This window comes from Mesitornis unicolor, unplaced genomic scaffold, assembly GCF_000695765.1.
Source record: "Mesitornis unicolor isolate BGI_N332 unplaced genomic scaffold, ASM69576v1 scaffold20710, whole genome shotgun sequence".
Taxonomy (NCBI): Eukaryota; Metazoa; Chordata; class Aves; order Mesitornithiformes; family Mesitornithidae; genus Mesitornis; species Mesitornis unicolor.
In genome coordinates, this window is record NW_010156650.1 from 16,939 (window position 1) to 42,226 (window position 25,288).

The 25,288-nt window shown below is 42.3% G+C and overlaps 1 protein-coding gene across 1 annotated transcript; it reads right to left on the reverse strand.

Moving 5' to 3' along the window:
• Positions 1-439: 439 nt before the first annotated feature.
• On the reverse strand, positions 440-24,612 carry POC1A (POC1 centriolar protein A; the record flags this gene model as incomplete). The annotated part of the gene is made up of 7 exons (XM_010194022.1): positions 24,446-24,612; positions 21,169-21,348; positions 19,954-20,061; positions 18,480-18,595; positions 13,175-13,308; positions 1,802-1,870; positions 440-538 (listed from the first exon to the last, which is right to left on the reverse strand). Coding segments are annotated over exons 1-7 (867 nt in total), but the record flags the coding sequence as incomplete, so codon positions are not given.
• Between the last annotated feature and the right edge of the window lie 676 nt (positions 24,613-25,288).

Below are 25,288 nucleotides of genomic sequence, written 5' to 3' on the forward strand. Positions count from 1 at the left end.
TTGGGGTTTTTTTGTCTTTGCTGAATGTCATTGAAAAGATATTGTGAACATCATCTGTTTTCAGGACTGACACCAGCCCAAAGGGTTCACGTCAGCTAGCAAAACTGACTTCAGCTGTTACTCACATCTGCGCTTTTTTTACAGACTATCATCCAAGCCTACCACACATTCTTAAACACAGGTTGTTAATAAAAAAGGAAAAAAAATAAATGCACTAAGTCTATTTCCCTTTTAAAAATCATTATATATAATTTTCCTATTAAGCAAGTACAGTTAAACAAGACAAACATGAGATCACTTAAAAGCAGACATCCTGCAGCTCAAATAAATACCAAGGAAAAATGGCTCTATAGTTCAACTACCTGAAAGAGCCACACGCTTTCAAGTTGCAGAAAGTGTAGTGAAAAGGAACTGATGTGATTTCCGTATGCTGACCTACCAGAGTGTGATGGGTCCCATCCACACTAGCCCCAGACTTTTGTGTTTTCAGCACATCACCATAATCTGCTGCATCGAAGTTAGTCTTCCACACCATCACCTGCGGAAGAAAGGCAAGTGGTTAAGCTATCTCTATTAAAATTTTCCATCTACATTTGTTTAAAGGTCAATTTTATCAACACATCAGAGAAAAGGAAGCAGATGCACACCAAAGCTCACCTAAGCAAGCTTTGCCATCAATTCAATTAAGAATGCTATTTGTAAATATGCAACTTAATACACACATAGCATAGCTGAGTTCTCAATGGGTAAGTGACCTAGGTCTTCCAACATTCTTTGGGTCAGGAACATAATTAAACCAGAGTTACAAAAATGTCTTCAGAGCAACATGCAGAATATACCATTAAACCCACAAAGACATAAAAATATCATGCTTAGCATTACAGCAGTTATCAGTCACACCCCAAACAGCGTAAGGTTGGCTCACCATAAGATTCATTCATAGGAAAAAGAGAGTTAGTACTCCAAGACTAGCCTTAGAAATCTTCATCTACGCTGTCAGCTAAGTATCAAACTTAAATCCCAATTACAGGCTTCTTCCTTCCATAATGCAGTGTTTATTTCAGAAAATAAGTCTTTGACATAAACCACTTCAACATACTAACTATTTCAGATGTCTGAAAGGCAGCTCATTGTGGTTATCAGAAACGTAAGCGTTCATTCTTTACTTACAAGTTTTCATCCCTGCTTCCCCTGAAATAAAAGGATTTTTTGGGTAGCTGCACAGTTAACCAGTGAGGCCATTCCATCGTGTAACCGAAAACCAGCAATGCTCTTTATTGTATAGACTGCCTCTTCACAGCTAGCAAGGGTGCCAGTACAACGACGGGCACTGCCATGTAGTCTAACGTGGGGATTAAGAGCAATGCTTGGCGAAAACCAATGACAGAAAAATGGATACGTGCTCAGACCACTGCTTTGAACTGAAGTGTCAGACCCCTGCCTGCTCGCCTCGTTCTTCTTACACCGGTGACTCAGAACTGGGCAGTGGCAGGTCAGGAGACGATCTACCAGCATAAACCTGTGACAGTCAAGGTATCATTACAGACATTCGTACACCCATCTAACTTATGCCCCAGCAGCAGATGCCTCAAAGGCCTGTAACAAGCGCTGTCTATAGGGTAATATTTCTTCTAATGTACACACCCATTCCCAGATAACCCAGCTGAAGTGCTTCCTCAGTAAGAAAAGTCTACCTTTAATATCTCTCATTATTTTTCGTATTTGTTTTCTCTTTGAATACAGTAAGAGGCCAAGAAAACAGTAACAACAAGGCATAAAACTATCAAATGAAACCAAATACCTGTTCATCAGAACCTCCAGAGGCAAATAACTCTCCAGCTCTTGAAAATGCCACGCAGGTAGCTGGGCCCTGCCAACAGATTTCAAACATAGGTTTAAAAAAATAGAAAAGAAGAAGTGTTATAAAGCTCCATTCATTAGAACTTCACAAAGAATTTATCATTTGACATCAGCAATCTAAAGGCAAAATTTAAAAAGCTCTTCTCTGTCAGGTAAGTGAGCTACAATTAACGTGCTAAGCTCACTGGTGTTTCCTTAACCATTTCCCACATTTTTGCCTCAGTTTAAGACACCCACTTTTCAATATCCATGGCAATAGAGACAGGAACAAACCAAGTTTTACAGCTTCAGGCTTTTCCTTGTTCCCTCTCAATCATTCTGTCTTCCCTTTAGAATTAGAAATTTCTAAGACTCCTGTTCATTTATTGAAAGCAGTGAAACTGTTGAGTTCAATTAGCCACCTGGCTGAAGGGTGTGAAGCAGAAAAGGAGGTTTAAACACACAGATATACAGAGCATCATCAAAAGGCACACCGAGAAAGATTGTTAGACGTAAAATACCCCCACCGTTGAAAACTCTCAGCATTCACAAATCATAAACCACGTCCCATAAAAAAGTTTTCTACAATAAATTTGAGGAGTGATGAATCCACCTTTCAGGCTTCAGTTGCCAAGCCCTCAGAATCGACATTTTCCAAGCTCATCCTCACACCACGAATTCTGGAACCACGCAAGGAAAACGCACAAAGTCAAGATTTTCACAGAATCGTGGAACTCCAGGGGCCAGAACTTCAAACATTGCCCAGAGTCTTCAAGACACTGACACCACAAGACAGCAAATTTCATCTTCTCTCCACATGCTTTCCCAATAGCCTTTCTGTGAAAATACGTCACTAAGGGACAGCATAAAACACGCGACTCATGATGAAAACAGCAAACAGGGCTACAGGCAGGAAGTGAAAGAAACAGTTCTATCACAAAGGAAAAGATGGGGGCAGTGAGTGAGTAAGTTTGGTTTTAGGGTCTTTTTTTGTTCGTTTTTTTTTTTACAGTCACCACTTACTCTCCTATATATTTCCAAGATATTCCATACAAACTGCTCACTGCAGGAGACCCAAAGCTTAAAGCTCTTGCGTACTTAACAGAACTGCAAAACATGCTTGAGCAGCTATCAGCCAAAACAAGCAATTTGCATCAATTAATTTGGCCAAGGTTAGAAGCATTTCAAGTCAATTCATCTGTACAAGCAGAGTAACTGAATGCATAACATTGAATGTCCAGAGTAGAATCCAATTATTCATTTTATTTGAGACTTGCTAGTCAAGAAGCCCGCAAAGTTTCCAGCACGGGAGGAAAAGACAAGGTTACCTGAGGGGCACTGGTGAAAAGAACAGGTCACAGGCAGACAGAGCAGCGTCAGCAGCATGTACTGTACTGCTACTGTATGCTGCAGTACTACCTAGAGGCTTGCAGGGGGTACTTATTCTCTTTGGACACCAACCAGCAGGACAAAGTCAACACAGGGGTGACATCCAAAGGCATCAGAAACAAACCTGAATCACTGCTTCACATCCCCTTATGCATGGAGCATACAGCCAAGCAGCGACAGAGGCTCCAAACCAAACAGGCACCAGAGGCAGCACAGGAGAATGCAAGCAGAGGGAGGCACTCCTTACACCACCGCTGTTTGCCATTTTTAAGCTACAGCCTAATCACCTATGCAGGATGGTGTTAGTTGTCAGGTTTTCAACTGAAGAATAGAAGGTTGGCTTAAACTGCTTTTCTCTTCATGGTTTTACAGAAGAGATCCACCCATCGTACAGCACAGGCATCTGCTTTTTGAAGAAGCCTTGCTCTTAAAACAACAGTCAGTTCTGAGTGACATTAAATGGTGCTCAGTGCTAAAGCACTGCTTGAGCAGAAGCACGTATTTCACTCTATTTTAATACGTTTTCAGCCTTTCAAAAGGCACACAGGACGACACACATGGGAAAGATGAGAGAGGCACTCCGAGAGGCAGTTAAACAGAGCTAAGAAGAGATGCCAGAGTTAATGCATCCAGAATCACCATTGTACAGTACAGGCACCTGCATTTTGAAGAAGCCTTGCTCTTAAAACAACAGTCAGTTCTGAGTGACATTAAATGGTGCTGAGTGCTAAAGCACTGCTTGAGCAGAAGCACGTATTTCACTCTATTTTAATACGTTTTCAGCCTTTCAAAAGGCACACAGGAGGACATACACGGGAAAGATGAGAGAGGCACTCCGAGAGGCAGTTAAACAGAGCTAGGAAAGCATTACGTGTGTTTGAGCCCAAGCACAACAGACAAACTGTTCTGCTTAGAATACACAGCTGAGGACCCAAAGAGTGACGTTTTGTGTCAGCTACTGAACAAATTATTTTGCAGGCTGCACTAAGCCTGAGCTGGAATGGACAGAGGCAGGGATGAGCGTCTGCAGACACAGCCGATGGCCGAGTCTGCTGGAAAAGCCAGCTGAACTAGCGACAGGCTGAAAGAAACCACCACCACCACCAGAAAACCCCACCTCACAAACATACACCTCCTGACAGAAGTACAGCTATCCTCTTTCAAGTAAGATCATCTGTCTCAGAAGCCAAGAAAGAAGCCTCTCCCACTGCGTATGAAGTTGCAAGGACGGACTACACTGTTAAGAGCTTACATCTTCCCAATGGGCATCACACGTGGAAATCTCACACCCAGTTTGTTTCTGGTTTCCCTTCTCCTGCTTTGTAAGAGTGAACTCATCATTATAAATCCGGAAAGTAGACAAATACCCAAAAACTGCATTTAGGATGAAGACCAACTCTCACTGCAACCTTATGTCACACAGTCCTGCGCAGTTTTCCATGTGCTGGCACAAGGTTATGCCAGCAAAACCGGAGTCTTGATGTAGTCACTCCCAGCGTGAAAAATTTTAGCTTCTTTAAAACACACTAAGGCATTTCCATATCATCATTTCACCTGCAGCGATTTCAAAAGGTTTTGAGGCCTTCTAACACGAACATCTTACTCGAGAGATCTTGCCAGAATTGATCTAGCAGCAATTTCAAAACGCATGTGCAGTCATCAGTGTGACTGAGCTTGTTCAACTAACACAGCGTTAAACAGCACACGTACTTCAAACCAAAGACGGCACCACCAACCATCCGAGATAAAACGTGCTTCTGCCTTCCACTCCCGCCCGCCTTCCCAAGCAGCGCAGCTCCCCGACCACCCTGTCAGGACAGAGACTCTCTAAAAAACCAAAAAATGCAAGAGAGAAATGAGCAAAAAGAAAGGGCAGAAACAAGAACATCACCAGGAAACTGCACAGTGGTGAACACTGCTCAAAGGTAACAGAGCTGAGGGTACAGAAGCTGTTCTCTGTCTGTAATAAACCAGTCAGGGCTGGGAGAGTGGGGAAAAGTGTTTGAGACATTGCTTAAGACAAAATGTTCAGGAACAAGCACAAGCGTGGAATACCGGAGAGGAGCAGTGTTTCCCAAAATTATTTCTGTCAGTCTAAATAGTTCCATGTATTTAGACAAATTTTAGCACAACACAAATCACATCCAAACAGGCAATGAACTGACGCCAGAGTCACGGCATCCTGAAAAAAAAGGAAAGAAAAGAAAAGGAAGTTCAACAGAACATATTCCTCCCAAAATAGAAACTGATATCAAAGACTGAATGTGCCTTTATAAACTGAAAGAAAGGGAACAAACAAGTTTATAGACACAACATCCTCTACAGATCTGCTGACATAAATGAAGTGAAAAGTATTCTTGCTGCATACACAACACACTCTCCCTGGATAGAACAGGTTTGCTGGAGTAACATACAAATAACAGCTTGCCAACAACCACAACACAAAAATGAAAAGCTATGCATGCCAGTGACTAGAGACAGCCTAACTGCCGTTTGATCCAGGAAAGCACGGCAGAGATCCAACAGATTTCTGATGCAGTCCTGGACAGGTACACGATTGGAGAATGAAGAATTCAAATCTTCTTTCAGATTTTTCCCCCTTTAAACTTATTGTTTGCATTAAAAGCATCAAAAAGCAGCAGTTGCATATTCTCCTATACAAGCGGTAGGGAGAATGTTAAGCTTGTCTCCCATGCCACTAGAACTCGTGGGATGCAGCAACTTCCTAGAGGCTCACTTTCTTCCTGTTTCTGTAACAGGATACAAATGGCCCTCCCTGGGGTTTAGAAATTCAAGTTCTACATCCTCATTGCGCTAGGTGCTGTACACAGGCTGCTACCACCAGTCCCCAAAGTCCTACAGCTTCTTGCCTTCGATAAGTAAACTTAAGCTTAACAGTAAACTGCAGAAGGAAGGGACGGGAAAATGAGATTGTCCTGGTCTGAGCTAAATAGAACTAATTTTCTATTTAGTTATTTTACTTTTCAGCTCAGTCTCTTTTAAGTGGCTGAACTTGCTGAAACTAGCAGCATGTTTTTCCAGTATGTGCTGCTAGAAGATAAGCTCAAGGCCATTGTCTCACCATGGGTGCCGTGTCTGCGCCTACGGGGAGGAGCAGACCCAAAACTGACCAACGAGGTATTCCATCCCACACACGTCATACTCAGTGTAAAGCCGAGGGATCACGAGGGTCTTGACTCTTCCATCTTGGAGCCCTTCCAGCTCAGACCCTTCCGTCCATCTCAATCCTGCAGTGGCTGAGGTCTGAGCAGACCCTGCTGGTTCCTCTGCCTCTGACCCTGATCCATGTGTTCTGCATCAGCTCCCACTGCTGCTGGGTCCAGACCGGGACTTTTCCAGTGCCCTGCTCTGCAGAGCCTCTGGTGACGTATTCGTCATTGGGGGAGGGTGGAAGGACAATTTTACATACAAGTATGTACAAATATATATACAAACCCAATATATTCCATTATTTTCCTATCTACATTATTATCCTGTAGTATTAGTATTACTGTTTTACTAAATCTGCTAGCTTTATTTTCCAACCTGCAAAGTCTCTCTCCCTCAGTCTCTTTTCCCTTCCCTTCTGGGGAAAGGAGAGGCGTTAATAGAGAGCGTCTGTCCAGGATTTAATGGTCGGTCCAGCCCTAAACCACGACAAGAGATACACCCAGTCAGCAGTAAGGAACATTTCCATTCAGTCTTCAGCATACCAACAACATGAGGACCACCCAGCTTTTGTACATGTCAAGTAGAGTTTGAAACTATAATAATTTTGGTGATACTGGGAGAGAGCTGCAGAAAGTTTGTGGGAAAACACAGAAGCAAGCAAAAAGTAATTCACTGAAAATTCTGAGTGGGAAGAACATCGCCGCTAATCCATATTCACCTCACCTCCTCTAGTGAAAGCGGAGCAGCAGGCAGGGTCGGGATGAGTCCCAAGGAGCCTTGAAAATGAGAAATCACTCACACACCGGATGCGGCAAAGAAACTGGAAACACAAAAAAGGAAGCCATACAGAAGGAATGATAACAGGATCAAAGTCAGTCGTTTGCAGCAGCATTCCAAATGAACAGGACTCTGGCAGGGTCAGGCAGCCATGCCATGGTAGCTGAAACACCAGGCGACACTCCACTTCCAGCTGCACACATGGTAAGAAGGGTGAGACACTGCATGTTGCACAACCTAATTGATGTGCAGAGTACTCCCTAGAGATAGTGGTTATACCTCCTCCTTTTCCCACTTCCTACAGATCGAGGCTAAGGATCACAAGGCCTTTATTGCCCTAGCAATCAACAGGTTGATCAGCTTACACAAAACAGTAAGTAAGGCCTTAGAAAAAAGTGTTTAGAACTATTCTGAATGGCTTGAGTGTATTCATTGCCTAGAGAGATTGGATCCAAAGCCAGGACAGAGATTACAGCACTGAGTGAGTGACTGGCAGGATGTTAACAGCATCAGCAAAAACTGACACAGGAATGACAAGAGACAACAGAAAGAGCATCCCTGAACAAAAAGCTTTCAAAGGTGGAGCTAAGAATAGGTATCTCTGAAATAAATACTTACAAGAAAGGCCAACAGTTTAGTTCTGAGAAATGGAAATATGTCTGGAGCAAACAGTCACACCTGCGTGCAGATAGCAGATAAGTGTGTACCATCTATAAATAATAAGTGGACAATTACAGAGAAAGCCCTCTTGACACCATTTCCTCCCTCACAGGACTGCTGTTGGACAGAAGGCACGCTATTTCAAGAACAGCAGGGCCAACACCAACAGTTGCTTCAAGTCAAGAGAGGTCAGACTTGCGAGCTTCAGAGCTAACATTTCAGCTTCAGCATAACAGAAGAAACAAGAGCCAGGCTGGAGAGGGTCAAGGAGTGAATCAGGGGAGAGTAGTTTAATGATGTACAGTCTGCACAGTGAAAGGAGAGGCAGAGAGGAAGGCAGCTGGACAGGCAAGTGGGGTCAAGGACGCCAGATATTTTTCTTTTTCCTAAATCCTGGGAGGAACTAATGCATACCAGAGAAGAGCCTTTCTCTTATAAGGGAGGCACCAAGAGCTGGAAGATGTGGATAGTTTAGCACAAGGAGAGCTTCCTCTTCCACTGCCACGAAAGGAGATGTAGAAGTGATAAGATACAAGCCAGTACATTCAATCAAAACTTTCCTAGAGCAGATTAACGAGTGCAAAGACAAAAAGGAGACACAAACGGTGATGAGGTCTGAGAAGTAAACCCGGCAGCAACAAGCACACTGGGATCCCAGGCATGGGAAATAATAACAAACAGAGCAGTCACTGCCACTGTTCACAGAGCTTTCAACCGCTTGGTGGCACAGCGGAAAAGGGCAAGTCACACTTGAACAGATGAACACTGAAATGACAGAGGGCAGAAGATGTAAAGAATAAGCAACCAAAGCAATCAGGAAAACAGCAAGAGCAGGTAAGAAACTTGATACATGCATCTGATTCCCAAAGAACACAGAGGACCTGAGACAAGATGCTGATGTGATAGAGGAGAGACACAGGACTTGGTTTCAGCAGCAGAGAAAGCAGTGAAGAGAGGCCAGTGAAGACCAATTCAAATTAACAGACCTTTTGGTAAGACAGGAACACTGAGCTTGTATCTCAGGATCAATGATGAACATGCAGCAAGGAAACCCACAGCTCTGAAGATCTGTTCAGTCTCATCAGAAAAGGTGAAAGACAATAGCAGGATACTCAGCAGGACGGAATTCAGAGATGACAGAAGCAGGAAGTAATACAAGGGGCAAGGCAGGTGACAAAGTTAATGTGCACTTGTTTCACAATCCGGGACAGGACGCAGCATGAATCCTGCAGAAGGAGCAGATGGGAAAAGTCCCAATCTTCAAAAGAGATAAGACCTAGGAAAAAAAAAAAGCTATGAAAGCCATGGATGTTTGCTGTTCTTTTACAAACAGCACATACCCTTAAAGACTACGTGGAGAGGGGAAAAGATGTCAGCGCAGCCACTGCACACTGGCAAATCAGAGGTGCAGGGCAGAGCTGAGTATTTTCCTCAAGTGGGGACAGAGTGGAAAGCAACAGGGACTGTGGAAAGAATCCTTATCTCCAACAGTAAGGACAAGAAAAATTTTTAGATTTAATGGGCAGATTCCTAGAAACTGCGCAATGAGGGTGATAACACAAAGGACAGAAAGGGAGAGAAAGGGAACCAAGGAGGAGCACAGGGGAAAGTGATGGTAACGACAACAAGGGATGTTTTCATGCACAATACCTCTGACAAGTCACAGAGATTCTCAGTCTGCGGAGCTTTGAAAAACTCCTATATTACTACACAGAGCAAGACTGTCATTCCCTCATCTTGCTTCGCCAGGGACTAATGGCTACAGCTAACACAGGGAAGACTTACACTGACACTTTGTAATTGAATCTTCAGTAGCTTTTTAACTCCCGAAAGCTTCAGTTAAAATACAAGGGAAGAATAGAGCACTTCTATTGCCTTTTAATACTTAGAAATGCTAATCTAAAGTCAACTGCTTTGACTTTGTTGTTTGCAACACACTCTTCTCTCCATTTGTTGGTCCAGTTGTGCGCAGCCCTGAGATGTCCTCACAGCCCTCAGAGGACGAGGCCTGCACAGATGTTTAATGCCCCCTAGGTAGAGCTGGCAGCAGACAGCAACTTGTTTCCTGTGCACCTGCTTAGAGGACCTTGCTCCTTAGCCAGCCAGCAAAGCAGAGAGCACTTACACTACCCAGGTAGGTAGAATGCAGCTACTTCATGGTTCAAGTCAAGGTTGCTTGGAGAATCGTAACTTCGCATTTTCTGTCTTCCTATTTATAAACATAACCATACAGATGTTTACTAAACATTTACTGAGAACTTCCGTTCCACTAAGGAAGTCTGCTAGAAATACCCTAACAAAACCACTCCAAAGGGCAGACAGGCACTGTATACATATCTGCTGTCCTCTAGCAACTTTCTGGAGGTGACTTAGGGGTCTCAAAACATGCTGTTCCTCATCGATGATTCAGTACCAGAGGTGGGCCTACATGCCAACCCAGTGTCTCATCTGTATGGAGTTAGGCAAGAGCACTTCACGGCTTTAAGTACTCCAGAACTAAAATATGCAGTACAAGACAAAATGATATCTTGCAGCTGCAAGATGTCACCTCCAAGCTGCAAACTCCTGTCTCAAATGATCCTTCGGCTACAAGGGGGCCAGCTACATTACAATTAAAGACAGCAATGTAAACTTGGCAATCCTCCCTATGTAAACTACAGCTAATCAGCTGCTAACAAATTCCTGGCACTCCAGCAGTTGCATCAAAGTATGCCTACAGGACCTTAAGTCTTTTGTTTTTCATTCAAATGTCCACTCGCACGCAGCCTTCCCAGAACAACGTCACAGCAGTCAGCTGTCAGAGCACAGAGTCAGGCTCAAGCAGCGTATTCACCCACACAAAGTCACAACTCAAGAATGTCTTCAGAACAGGCTGTTCATTTGGTGAATAAACCATAGCCCTCACTTAAAAAGGCAAATCTACTTAATGACCAAAAATTCAGACCCACTTCATTTTCAGCCACTTGGAGATACTGGCAGAAATCAGTCAGAAGAGTGGGGTGGGGGGGGAAATAAGCCTCCAGTACTAAGTAGCCTGGGTTTATCTGTGAGCAGAGAAGGCCAGAGAAGTTACCAGTGCAGGAATCCACCCAGAATCACAGAATCTCAGGAGTTGGAAGGGACCTCGAAAGCTCATCCAGTCCAACCCCTGCCAGAGCAGGATCACCAGACCAGGGCACACAGGAACACGGCCAGGCGGGTTTTGAATGTCTGCAGAGAAGGAGACTCCACAACCTCTCTGGGCAGCCTGGGCCATGCTCTGGCACCCTCACAGTAAAAAAGCTTTTCCTCATGTTCAGGTTGAACCTCCTGTGCTCCAGCTTGGGACCATTGCCCCTGATCCTGTCATTGGACATCACAGAGCAGAGCCTGGCTCCTTCCTCCTGACACTCGCCCTTTACAAATTTATAACCATGAATGAGGGTACCCCTCAGTGTCCTCTGCTCCAAGCTAAAGAGCCCCAGCTCCCTCAGCCGCTCACCCCAGCAGCTTCTGATAAGAGCAGTGCCTGCTGTCACTGCCTTGCTTACTGTGAGTGAAGGTACAGACTGTCACACACTTTTAGTTGAAAAGCAGGTATCTGTTAAATCAGACATGAAAAGAACCAGCCCACAACAACACAGCACACGTGAGCAGAGGGAATGCCAGCCCAGGGCTATCCACAGCCACCTCTCTGCAGTGCCCTTAAAGAAAGAATTACCAGACACTTTTGTACTTCTACTTGTTCCCAAACTAAGGAGGTACAATCCCACCGTGGCAACTACTCTTCAGCTGTGCCAGTGTCAAAACATTCGTGATGCCTAGGAGAGAGTGCCAGACATTGTCTTACTGATCTGAAACAGTGGGGAAGGGGGGAGTAAAAATATATAGCTGTATGTTTACTTCTGAACAGATGCTTCACAAACCAACTGTTTTATAGATGCCCTAAGTACAGCACCAGCCTACAGGGACTTTCTGTTGTTTAATTCTGAAGACTTCCAGCACCATAACAAATTTCAGACTCATTCAAAGCTAAATTCTTTTTCTTGTGCCACTGCAGTCAGCGAGGAGCAGCCCAGAGCTCAGAGGGGAGGAAAATGGAAAGCAGGTTCAGCCACCTGCTCAACAACCACCAGGCACATTCCCTTCTGAGGAAAGGATTAGAGGTGCAAAGATCCACTGGCCCTCCACACTGAGTCTTCTCCAGGAAGCTATTTCCTGAGAACTCGCTTGGCCAATTAACACAAAAGACAAATATGAAAACGAGATTAGGACAACAGTTAGAAGCTTTGCAGCCCCTGTCTGGCAGGGGTATCCATTTAGTCCAGTTTTGAAAGTAAGGAGGTTTTATGCAGTTGAGGTTTACACATTAAGATAGCCAGTTTTTATTATCTTTCCCTCATTCTTTTCAGCACTTGGATCACTTTGGTCAGTTTTCAACAGATCTTCTCATGAAGTAGAGTTTTAAGTATAAGGTTGTCCCATTTTTTCATCAATATTACAAAAAAGGAGAAAAGGTTATTAACACACAGCATAAGAGAAGTAATGGAACAAGTCCGACCTTTTCGGGCAGTCACTAAACAAACTCACAAGAAGCCAGCATTGCCAGTTTTGCAGCTTAGGCAGCTGCCATTATTGCCCAGAACAAACCTCAACACCTTCAGCAGCTGCTGGCTCTGTTGTGCCCCAGCCAGTTTTGATACTGTAAGACTCAGTCCCCAGTTTAACAGAGGCACAAATGGGTTAAGAATTTCTGTTCTCTTTTTCCCTTTGGAAAGGGAACCTTTAACGCAGGTCTGCTTTTTCATGCCCTTGAGCCCCACTCAGCATGGAAAATGAAATTAGTCTATCTATTTTCATTTAACATTTAAAAAGAGAGCTCCAAGCATTCAAATAATTAACCTTACAAGCAACACATCCAGCAGCATAATACTAATAGGCCAATCAGTTAAACTTAAGCAGCCAGCAGCATTTATCACCTTCAATTATTTAATTCAGTCCTTTAACAAAATGGAAACGTGTTCTCAAACCACGTCCCAAAATGTATTTCCTGCAATTCACCATTACTGTCCTTAAGTCTCCCGAGAGGTGAATAGCATTTATCTTCACACCACCTGTGTCAGGACAGCAAGTGTTATTTGCACCACTCTAGAGAGGGAGACAGGGAAAACTGCGGGGCAGAGAGTGCACCACAGACCCAGGATTACAGCCCGGGGCACAGCCCAGACCATGCCCCTTAGGTAGTTTCATGCAAGGAAGTTTTCAAAAGATTGTTGGCCATGAAGAATGAAAGGCTCAAGCACCGATTTGGCCAAATTCTATGGGATTGTATGTTACAGCAAAAAAGGCTTTGTCTCACCTGGTGACCATGAAGAGTATACAGAAGTCTTCCTTCTAGCAAGTCCAGAATTTTAAGAGTTGAATCGTTGGAAGCAGTAACCAGATAATTTCCAGAAGGGTGAAAGGAAAGACTGTTTACCACAGCACTGTGCACTAAGGATGGAAAAAACGTACATAATAATCACCAAGACCAGTTTACTTAAACCCAAGGCAAAAGAATAAAATACAAGCACATTCCCATTTTCTGTTATGAAGTTGAACAGGAAAAGTTATCATGGGGGAAACGTTCCACAAAAGCTCTTCTAAGCATTGGAGAACAAGGGCAGCATTCAATTCTTGTAAAAACAGGCACTACTTTACTGAAAGGAAAAAGGAAGCTTTGCCAATTATTCTGGGAGTTTAAGGCTATAAAAGCTTCCAGCACAGCCTCAAAATGCAACTATACGCACAAGTGAGATCTATGATTCTGTGAGAGAGCTGGACATTGGCATATTTTACTACCACGGAGCTACTGCTCTCACTCTCAGGTCGTTCTAGACTAAAATCTATGTACTAGCACAGGAGAAGACTGAAATTACGAGGAGAAAGAAGCTCAGAGTTGGCATTGCACAGGTTCTTCTGGTTTGCCATCACTCTGACCAAGACTGGGTTTAAAAGGAACCAGGAAAGAAGAACCAGCAACTTGGAAACGGTGCAGCATAAGCATTATTTCCTCAGACATCAAATCTGTCTCACCAAAAACGTAAAACAAGTATGAACAGACAAACTACCAAGAGTGTAAATCCTTCCTGCACAAAGATGAATTATTTTAAAAAGAGCTAAAGAAAATGCTCTACAAAAAAAGTCAAACTCCACGTGAGTTCACTGTAACACTGAACATCTACCCAATGTAGGGCTTTTTTCCATTCCCCAAACTTCTGCAAAACAGACCATTGAACGTATGTATTCATGAGAACATGCAGTACTTTACATATGCACAGCTTGCTGAGCTGCTGCGACCTGACAGGATATTAAGACTACGCTCAAAGTGGGTTTTAGCTATCCAGTTATTCCTCATTATGCTATGTGCCCTCCAAATGTTCTTGTATCTCGAATCTACTGCTACTAATATACACATCCTCCCCTCGACTAAGTTTATCTTTCCTTGAGAGTCCACTGTGCATTTAAAATCCAAACTACATGTTAAAAAAAAAACCAACAACTTCAAAATACAATTTTGAAGACACTATACAACCAAGGTTGGGTTTTTGTTTGTTGTTTTTTTCAGATGTGGATTTGAAGCAGGAATTGAAAATAACCTTGTTCAGTTGTAAAACAATGCATCTACTATTTAAACTCTCAGGAACACCAGATACTTCAGCTTAAGCTGAGAATACAACTCCTCTTGACCCAGACTATTAAAAACACAGAAGAAATCATAAACTCAACACTGGAAACTGCCAAACAGTTATTCCTGTTGGTGAATGCTGCTTCTATCATGCAGCTCTCATCGCCCTCAGTCTCACCCCATTAGCATCTATATTCAAATAAAAGCAAATATATTTAGTCAACTAAGGCAAGTTCTGAAAGAATCACACCACAAATAGACAAAGGTGATGATACATCCTCCAAGTTTCAAGATAGTGAATACAGCATTTCCAGTTCCACCAAAAAACCCTTTTCATAATGGAAAGACATCACAGCTTTGTGCCCAAGCAGTTCTTGGCTGTTAGAAGCTCAAAGAAAACTCCATCACTCTACTGCCAAAGCAGCTCATACCTCCCACAAGACCATTCACAACGCTTGTCCAAAAAGTTGCCACCATATCCTGCAGCCTCACTTTATTTCATGTAGTGGACAATAAAACTGGTGCAGCACAAGGCAGCATCTCCCAGTGACCTGCTGCTACAAGCCCTACTGGTCAGACTCATTCTTAAAGGTCCTTCCCCATCCAGGTGATTCTGTGATTCTACTTTTCCACCAGCCAAGCCCTGACAAATAATGGCCAGTTACGGGACTAATACTGGGGGGTTAACTACTAAAACTGAGTCACACCAGGCTACAGAGTAACCGAATAGAACTGTCCCAGGTCTGGCAGTGCTACCTTTACGTACTCAGTGAAGGCAACATCTTAGTAACCAGCACTCAGAAGATAAATTAGGATGGACTTGACACAGCCACAGTCCCCAATGAACAGAAAACCACCATTCAGACCTATCTGAACTGTATAAGAGTACCAAATGCTGGAGCTGTTCCCACATACCTGCAATAGAGGTGCCCCCCATGCAACTTGGCATAGGAAGTCAAAGGCAGGCAATATACACTGGTCATTTCTGTAGGGGGTTGATCTGTTGTACAGAAAGAGTTAGCACCAAGCAGAGGAGTGGATACAGCATCTGTCTGCTCTCCTGTACAGTAAAAGTGACGAGAGCAAACTTAGCTAAAAAAAAAAACAAACCAAAACGTAAAAGGTTTTGCAGTTTGCTCTCTACTTTTAACTTTCACTGGTAAGTGCCACAACTGGAACAAATCCTGTAAACAAAAGCAGCACTGCAAAAATCCGTGGCAGAGTGACTTATCTATTAACTCCTCAGTGCAACTCCATCTTTAAAATGGATTCCCTTGCAATCCAGGCAGCGCAAGCAGGTACTGAGGGAGGAGATGCCCTCTAGTGGGACTGAGATGGGAGCTTCACAAGGCAGAGCCACAAAACAAATCCGACTTAGCCAACAGGCATGCACATAAAGCCTAGGAAGATCAGGACTTACAGACACCTCCAGATGATGTTACAAATGCATCAGTTTGCAGCCACAGGTGCATGAAGTGACTGCATGCAGCTACCAGCGCAATTTTAGGATTCTTTGGCTTTTATGACAATTTCTAGTTCAAAGTTTAATACACAATGAATAATAAATAAAAATTAAATAAATATAATAAATAAAGAATAAAGTAACAGTAGCTGTTAAAAATAACACTCATAACAGGAAAAGATCACTTCAACAGTAAGGGTGTCAGACTAGAATGAAATAGGAGATAAATAACCTGGGATATATATCCTGGGATAGAGGAGAAAAACATAACTCCAAGACACAAAAAATAAACCTGGCTGCCAACCTAAGCAGCGTTAGATTTGAACAATTCAATAGCAGTAAGTGCAAAGCAGGAAGAGACGATTTTTGAGCCAAGTCGTACTGTGGCTGGACACATGCACTGCAGATCCTGCCGCTGTTGAAAAGCTGATAAAGAAGGTTAAAGGACCGTTGAGTATTTAAACACACGACCTATTTTAGACTTCAGAAAGGTGTTTCCAAGTTTTGATACAGGTCACAAGTTAACAATTCTTATTAAATAAAGAATCACACTTCAGTAGTCATCATTTTAATTGCACCAATTCAGTATCAATGAATTGGAACAACATTCCTCAAAAGGTACCACTTCCACTAGATTTTGTTAACTGTCAGAGAACTGGAAGTGATTGAGTCCGTAAGTGTAACTGAAGAAATGAATATATTAAAACAAAAATCACATTATACGAGTTCAAGGAGCTCAAGCAGGTTTACAGTTGAAGAGTTCAAAGAGTGCTCAAGTTGACTACACAGTGAGACTGCTCCACGTTTAGAAGCCAGGAATAAAACAATTCAGGAGCAGGAAGCTGATGCTAAAAAATGAGAAATGCAGTGGTTTTTTCTACCTAAGAAAAAAACCTGTTCCAGTGATAGTGGTGTCACCATCAGTGCTTAACAGTCAGACCAGATGACCATCACGGTGTTTCCATCTGTATGCAAAGGGCAAAAGAGCAGCCCTCTATACACAGCAGAATTATAAAGCATTCTAAGGTTTGCAGATGTTTCTACTCCACAACAACCTCTTTCTGGGGAGATTTTATTTACTTCTTTACAGAACCCAAAGGACATTCAATCTTAAGAGCTTCTTTGCATTTGCTTTGAGATGAGTAACTCCCATTGCTCTTCCCTACCAGCAGAGGTGTAGTGTTTCACAGGTTGCTGTGAAGGAAGACAAACTCTGCTCCTTAAACATCACTACGCTTTTTCAGCCTCTCTCTATCAAGGGAAACTAGAGAACCTGTACTGAGAGCCTGCAAACTCCTTCCTTGCCTTGTGAGTAAAGGGATACACAGTCAAAAGCACTTCAGAAAACAATTATAAAACACAAAGCCAGGAGGACCAACAGCTCAATTTCAGTTTCAAATTGGAACTCAATTTTTGTGTCTTAACTTGCAAAGCTAGCAGGAATCGAATGCAAGCTATTTTACTACTCAGCCTTTGCTGCCTGGCAGTCAGCTGTGAGGCTGCTGCAGCAGAAGCTGACAGTAGCTGATGTGGATGGCAGGAAGAACACTACACCGAGCTCCAGCCCTGTATCTGTGATCTGCTTTACTAGCACACCAGAAGTCATCTTCATGAAAAGCTAATAAAATTACATTTAATAAGCTATCTGTACTGAAAATGGTGCTTGAGAACATATGAACTTACAAAATACTGTGACAGCCCTAAAAATCATTAATAGTAAAGAAAAGCCACATTTAGGCTCAGGCAACTTGCATGCACAAAACAGTATGGTCAAGCTCAAAGAAGTTGTAGATATGGGAAAAGACCCTTTTCCCATCCAGTTCTACCAAATGGCAGTACTAACCAGTTAGACAAGAACAGGTAATGGGAGAAGATGCCATTTTGAAGGCAATGGTAAAAAAAACCCCAAAACCCAAAATTAAAAACTACATGTAGACTCCTAAAAGCTAGTTAGTCCAAGGACAAGCCAACCTGGACAAGTCATACCAAGGTTAAAGCTAATTCTGGAAGCTGAACACCAAAGGAGGTACTGGAGAAGCAACTGCAAACAAGGATCGTGGTACAGAGCTACAATTAGTTGGTTTTGCTTTTCCTTTTTTGCTAACTTTTCCTAATTTTCTCGTGACAAACTCAGCCTTTTGCTTTGCTGGAATGAATGAGTCCTCCTCAGGTTCACTCAGAGGAAAAGGCCATGTCCTTTTTACTGCACATTTCCTCAAGAACAGTTAACGGGAGCCAGGTGGCATCACAGCGAACACCCATGCACACCTGCAACACGGGACAGTTTCCGTTCTGGTTTTTCAACTTTTTTGATGATGGGCAGAGAAGGAGAAATTAGAAGAGGGGTATTTCTCATCAATGTATGAGAACCAGTCATGGAGCCAACACAAAGAAAAGCACGATGTTTGCTGAAAGAAAGGCTTCCACTGGCAGTGCCTTTCTGGAAAAGCAGCAGGTGATGGAGAAACAATCCCTGGACTTCAGAGCAATTCATATCAATAAGGGGAAAGTTCTGACTTTAAGGTCTTAACTTGCCTTGATAATGTTGAAGAAGTCTATTCATCCTAATGTCCCACACCTTCACTGTGTTATCTGTACCAGCCGCAGCAATGCAGGTACCACTGGGATGAAAATCCACATGATTCACAAACCTGTAAATTGCAGTTAAATTCAGCTGTTTACATTCCACTTTTGCTAAAGATCAACAAGGTCATTTCAAGAAGGGAAGCTACATCATGATGTATTGAACATTACAGAAAGGAGGAGATAACCTGAAAATTTGTATTGCTGAATTTCTCTTAAGACTTTGCTTATAACCCTAAGTAGACTGCAGGATTATACCTAAACGTCCCATCTTCAAGGTTTTGCTTTATAGGTGTAGGAGCCACAAGCCTCCTGAAAGCTGATGGATCCGACTGTCACAACAATATTTTCAAGTGTTCGTTTAATGTTTGCATAATATATGTCTTCTATTTTAATAACACGATTTCTAGACTGATGTGTACAAGACTTAACAGATATTTTTCTTCACTTAACTAATTTTAAGATGGAGCTTACTGAATTTGTGCCTGAAATTCTATGTTGCTACTTGGAAGGCAGCAAGGCTGAGACCAAAGTCCTCTCTGGACCTGTATGCAGTGAATTTTTATTTTGAACACACAAGCACAGTAAAACCTTTAGTGAAGAGCATCTTGTAACTCCTCACCCAATCGACACAAGAAATTGGGTAAAATTAATTCTCCTTTGAGTATTCTTGGAACAAATGCTGAAGAAGCTGAGGTATTTCAATAGGTTGTTTGGACAAGCTATATTCTTAAAAGCACTGGAAAAAATAATACTATCTGAATTTGTCTTAATATCATTGAATATTACCTAGAAAGAACACAACTCTGTACTTAAATATTCAATGCAGCAAGAAATTAGGAAGGTTCCAGTCTCTGTTCTCTAAGGACTTGCCTTGTGCTTTTGAACAAATTGACTTTCGCTGTGGCTCAATATTCTCCATGAAGAAGATGCCAATTCAACAAATGTTTTTTTGAATACAAAGTGTTTTTTTGGCATAACATTATTAAAAAATCTGAGGACGAACCAAAATATCGAAGTACCAACCTGCCACTATACTTGTGCTCTTTTAATTTACTTCAACTCGGAGCAAAGTTTTAAAAAAGCTTAACGTAGCTAGAAGAAGAAATAAAGAATTCGAGCATCTCCAAACATAAATAAGCATAAAGAAACTAAGGCTTGACATGTTGGACAGTTATTGAAATATAACCCTCGAGGTTGCAATCTGGAGAAGTCATAAAAATGTCAAAACAATTCTGGAAGCTCATTTTGCATCTCATCCTCTGCTGGCTGCTTTTGCAATAGGTGCTAATGATTGTTTTAAGAGGTAGAAATGACTGCTAGGACAAGGAGCTTTGACTGCAGTCACAAAACCAGGTGTATACTCATCAGGAATCCCCATTTCACAAATCACAAGGCTGGTACTCATGCACCACCAGGTACTTACCCCCCGTGCTCACAGAAGGAGTGTATACATTCCCTGCTGGTTTTATCCCACAGTTTGACGGTTTTATCGTCACTGGCTGACACGATCAATCGTCCATCAGGAGAGAATCTAAGAGAAGAGTTACAGCAGTTAAGAAATGCCAGCAAACAAGGAGCGCACAGGTCAACTGGATTTGGCCAGCTGTCAAGGTATATTGGCAAACACCTCGCTCTTCACACTGCCGTCCATGAGACTACAGCTGAGGGAAGAGTAAAACGCAAGCCCTAAGTCCTCAAACTATCCCTGATTCCACAAGCACATAAAATAATCCTCAGGAGTCGAGTCTGATTTCAGATCTCCTGTCCTACTCATTTCAATTTAAGCGTATCTCAAGTTATTTCTCTACCCTGATTGGCAACAATTCTTACCTTGCCATAAGCGTTCAGAGCAACAGAATTACTCCCAAGATAACAGCTGCAGCAGCAGGAGTTTCATCATGCAAGTACCTTGGAAGAATGTAATAAGCTCCTATCTCAAAATTTCACACATAAGACAGAGATCAGTATCTCTCTTCAGAGAAACACACTTGACAGGGTCAGGACTTGAGTCGCTAACTGGAGAACATCATCATACATATGGAAAAATATTCTTTCTGCTTTACTGTGGGCATCTACAGTACCACCAGCCACTGCCACCACCATGTTCAAATGAACTCTTCACCTGCAGAGAAACTGTGGCTCTATCCTAGATACATCTATACATAAAAACTTCTCAGAAAAACTGCAGTGGACAACTGAAAACCAAATCTGAGACAGTTATCAGGGAATAATGTTTTTATTACGGCAGCACTTTCAGCATTTTGGCAGGAGCACAGGTGATCATTTTTAATTAGAGACATAACAAGTCTAGAAGTAACTAAGCTGAAATAACAATATAAACCTCTCATTTTATACTGTTAGCGACTTCAAGATGCAGAAGTCTCCATACCAGGCAAAAGCAAAACATAGAACAAATGAGTAAGCGGTTAAGTCTCTGCTTGACAAAGCACTGAAGAAACACAAGGTGGGTACACAACTCTTGTCCGAAGGGATCTTTCTGCAGGTTAGCACTATGTTCCAGTCACCAGACACACCTGAATCATCCTGAACAGAAGTCATGGTACAAAAAGACAGAGACACTCAGTCTCTGCTCTAAGGGATAAATCCTCATTTGTATTTGTCAGGAAGTTGTACTTACCTGGCACAGCGAACCCAGTTTATGTGTTGACTAAGTGAGAATAGAAACTTCTGCCTGTGAACTGTCCACACTTTGACTGTTTTGTCATCCGAAGCTGTAACTAAAGACTGGCCATCGCTGGAGAAATGAACACTTCTTACAGTTGCTGTATGAGCCTTGAAAACGGTGGATTCTCCTTTGCTATACAAAAGGAAAGGATACTTTAAAACTGCACAATAGGACAGCAAACACATTATGTACCTGAAAACATGAAGCTTCTGTATGCTGAGCAGCACTAGTAACCATCATTTCGATGGGAACTGCATGTGCTTACATTAGGAAGAAAATGTTGATTGACCCCAAACCATCTCATGCTTCATGAACTTCACAGAATACATTACTGCTACCAGTTGGTCCAGTTCAATACCGGAGCCCAATCCAACAGGAAACAACGCATGTTTCCTATAAAGGGGCAAAACCGGTACTGTTGATTTGTGCAACCATGTAAACAACATTTATGGAAACATCCAGACACAAGAAGATGCTGAGATTCTGTAATGTTACCAGGTCCTCTGCTGCAAGGTGAGTGTTTTCACAGCTCCTATAGCTGGAGCCAAGCAGGCAGCTGCCTCACAACTATTCCTGTCACGGCCCATACTCCAGCCGAACGCTTCCGATGCAGCATCACACGAGAAATAACACAACTGAATTCAGCATACCTGATGTACCACTTTGAGCAAGGTACACTAACTCAGCCAGGCAAGACAAAAGACAAGGTATTGTGATTGTTCTTTAGCCATCACTTCCAAATAAATGCAAGGCACAACATATTTAGGGATCCACCAGGTACATGGGACTCTTGGTCCAAAATTCATCTCCAGCACGTACTGTACTACCAGGACCTTCACATTCACAGACAGATGAGAACAGAAAGACACAGTGCTTTGCTCCCCTCTCCATTAGGATTTCACAGGCTTTCTACTGAGGCTGAGGACGACTAAAACTGTAAAGGCCAAAAAAGTCAAAATACTACGTACCTTCCAGGAATATTCCCTCCCTCCTCAGAAAAGGTCAGACCTGCCTAGTTTTGTTTAATTCTTTATCTGCCAGAAGGCAAGGAACAGCAAAGGTTACTTATCAGGAAAAGTTGTTTGGTATTTTTTCCTGTCCAAAACTACAGAATATCCCCAAGTCCCATAAAAATTCATGCAGAAACATGAAATTACAAAATTCTGTCAGAATGGCTTACAAAAAACAAATCTTAAGGACAGAAAACCACATGCCAGGGTAGCATTAACTCCTTCTGTAACATCACCCCTGAAAGGGACTGCAAGTTTTCAGATTCCTTGGAAATGAAGTCCTGGCCCACAGACTACGGGGCAGCTTCTCCCTTCCCTTTTAATGACCGTGCAGAACTGACGAACTGAAGGTCTCAAACCTGATTAAATCTCAATGCTTTTTCTGTGTTATTCTATCTAGAGAAGGTAAATTGACAAAGAATACTAAATAAACAGATTAAAAGAGCCATGCGTCAAGATATCCACAACTGGCATGACAATAACAACTCTTTTTCCACACCAGCCCTCTTCTGATATGACAATCCCAGGTACAGCTTAGACCACTAAGCAACCAAGACAGAATCACTCAATGCATCATTTAAGTTCAGTTTGCCCATCACACCTCAGTCCTTCCTTAGAGTTTCTAGGTTAGCTCCTGAGAAATCTAACAAGTGTGCACTGTAATTTGTTTTCAGCATTCTGTGCTAGCAGCACAGCTCTGCAGACAGCTACATGACGTTTATTCTCTTTACAGGAAACTGATGAGCAGCATGGTTAAATTCTAATTATAATCTACCTCATGCCTTTTAACAATATACATGCTAACATGTCATTGTGATTATTTTCTCCAGGAAAGTTTAGTTAAACTGAAATAATTATAATTGAAATTACAATGTGCAAATTTTAGTTCTATTTCACTATAACTGGAGATATTTGAAAGCACTTTTATCACAGATTTTAAAGAGTCACTTCCAGAACCTATCAGTTCTATGGCAGTGATTACTTACAGTTTAATAGATCATCAAATAACGTTTCCAGTGGGTAATTATAACTAGAATAACTCATCAGAAATAAAGAACTAGAAATGCTTTCCCAGGTTCCTGAAGCAACGTGTTTATTTCTAAGTTGGGGGATGTTTTTGTGTGGTTTTATTTGGTTCGTTTGTTTGTTTTAAAATTCTTTTTATTTGCCACCACAATCATCAGGTCTGCTTCTGGACACATCCTTTAGTCTTCGATAGCAGCAAAGCGAAGGAACCTCCAATACCTTTTCATATGCCTGTCCATTCAGAAAAAACAACCCCACGTTTTCGAGTGGGAGCCAAGAGACCAGAAGAAACACCGGCAGCTGCTTTTCTGCATCACGGCTGCAAAACCTTCTCATCACTTAGATTAAGCCTTCAGGCAGAAGTTCTGCAGCACTCCTGTTTGTGTTGTATTTCCATTAAGCGCTCCTTGCTAAAGGCGTATCAGGTAAAACAATGCACCACCGAGTGAAACAACAGAAGTTACGAGGTCTCTTAGCCAATGGTTGACAGGGACTTTACAAGTGTTAATGAGTTAAGGCCACTAAACCCTCTACTCAAAAACGGAAGCTTCATCATTATGCATTAAGATGGCTATGGCACTTAAAGGGTAAGTAAATTCTTGTTAACTCATATGCAAGCTCACAAGAAAATGAATACACAATCCAGAACAATCTTTTATCTTAGTAGTGCACCATAATTTACTATCAGTGGAGCACAGAGTTACTAGTTTTAGACCAAATAAAGATTAAAGCCACCTAAAAGTTGTGTGCTACACAAACATGCAAGCTAGTAACCTCCACCCTGCTCACAAACAGCTCTCTCCATCACTAAACCCCAACTTGTGTCTCAGCATCCTGTTTAACACTGGCAGAGAAGCCAAGGATTGATTTGCTAGGAGAAAAGAGACTGGGGGAGGAAGGGGAAGAAAAATCAAACAACTCACCACTGATTAGTTACATTAGTGACTTCTTATATTAGCATAGGAAGTTACCACTGGCATTAAGCTTTGCCAAGGATTTGAGTTTTGTTTCCAATGCAATTTCAAGACCAAATTACCTCTCCTCTGTCAGAACTGCCACATAAAATGGTGGTTCTTTCCTTCAAATAGATCCCTATTAGATCCTCATAGCTGGGGAATCACTAAAAAAAACCAAGAAGAAATCCCAAGCCATAGTTAAAACACAAAGAGAGACAGAAGGGAACAGACACTTACACACTGGGGACCCATAACCGCACTGTTTTGTCTCTAGAGCCTGAAGCCACCAGGTGACCAGAAGGTGAAAACTGAACACACATCACTGCGTCTTTGTGGCCCACAAAGCGATAGGCTCTCATCTGAGGTCTCATACTCCATATCATCAGGCACGAATCCATCGAGCCACTTGCTGAAATGATAAAAACAAGCAAACAAAACCAAACCTGAATTAATTGTTCTCCAATTATATTGGAACTACATTTCACACCCAATTCACCATCACAGCCTCCAGCAATCCGAAGCACGTTGTCCTTTAAGCCTTGCCAATCTCTTGCATACTGTATATTTTATTAGCAATTCAAACAACACAGAGAAAGTCATTCACTGGCTTGGACTGACAATTCCACTTCCAAGGGTCAGTTCATGCAGCAGCTGCAGAGGCAAAAGCCACCCAAGCTGCAAAACTTCTTCCAAATAAATACACTAAGGAAACACATAGAAGGTCTGTGGATTAAGGTTAGCTCACCAGTTTTTATTGGGAAGCAGAGACAAGGATCAGCTGCAGCAGGTTAAATACCAAGTAACACACTGTTGATTAAGCAGAGCAGCTCTGTGAGTTGGTGACTTAAATGCAACCCAGCTACATCTCCCTCCAACACCTCTCTCTCCTTGCAAAACGCTGATCAAAGCCAGCTCAGCAGCTCTCAATGTATGAAAAATCCAAGCTTGCAACACAATTACAGCAGCGCTCAGTTTGCTGTTAGTAGAAGGGGTCAGCAGGACTTGATGGTAGTCAAGAGAGGCTTTAAGGAAATATGGATGCAGATGAGGTCCCTCCACCTACTCACACGCACTTTCCCT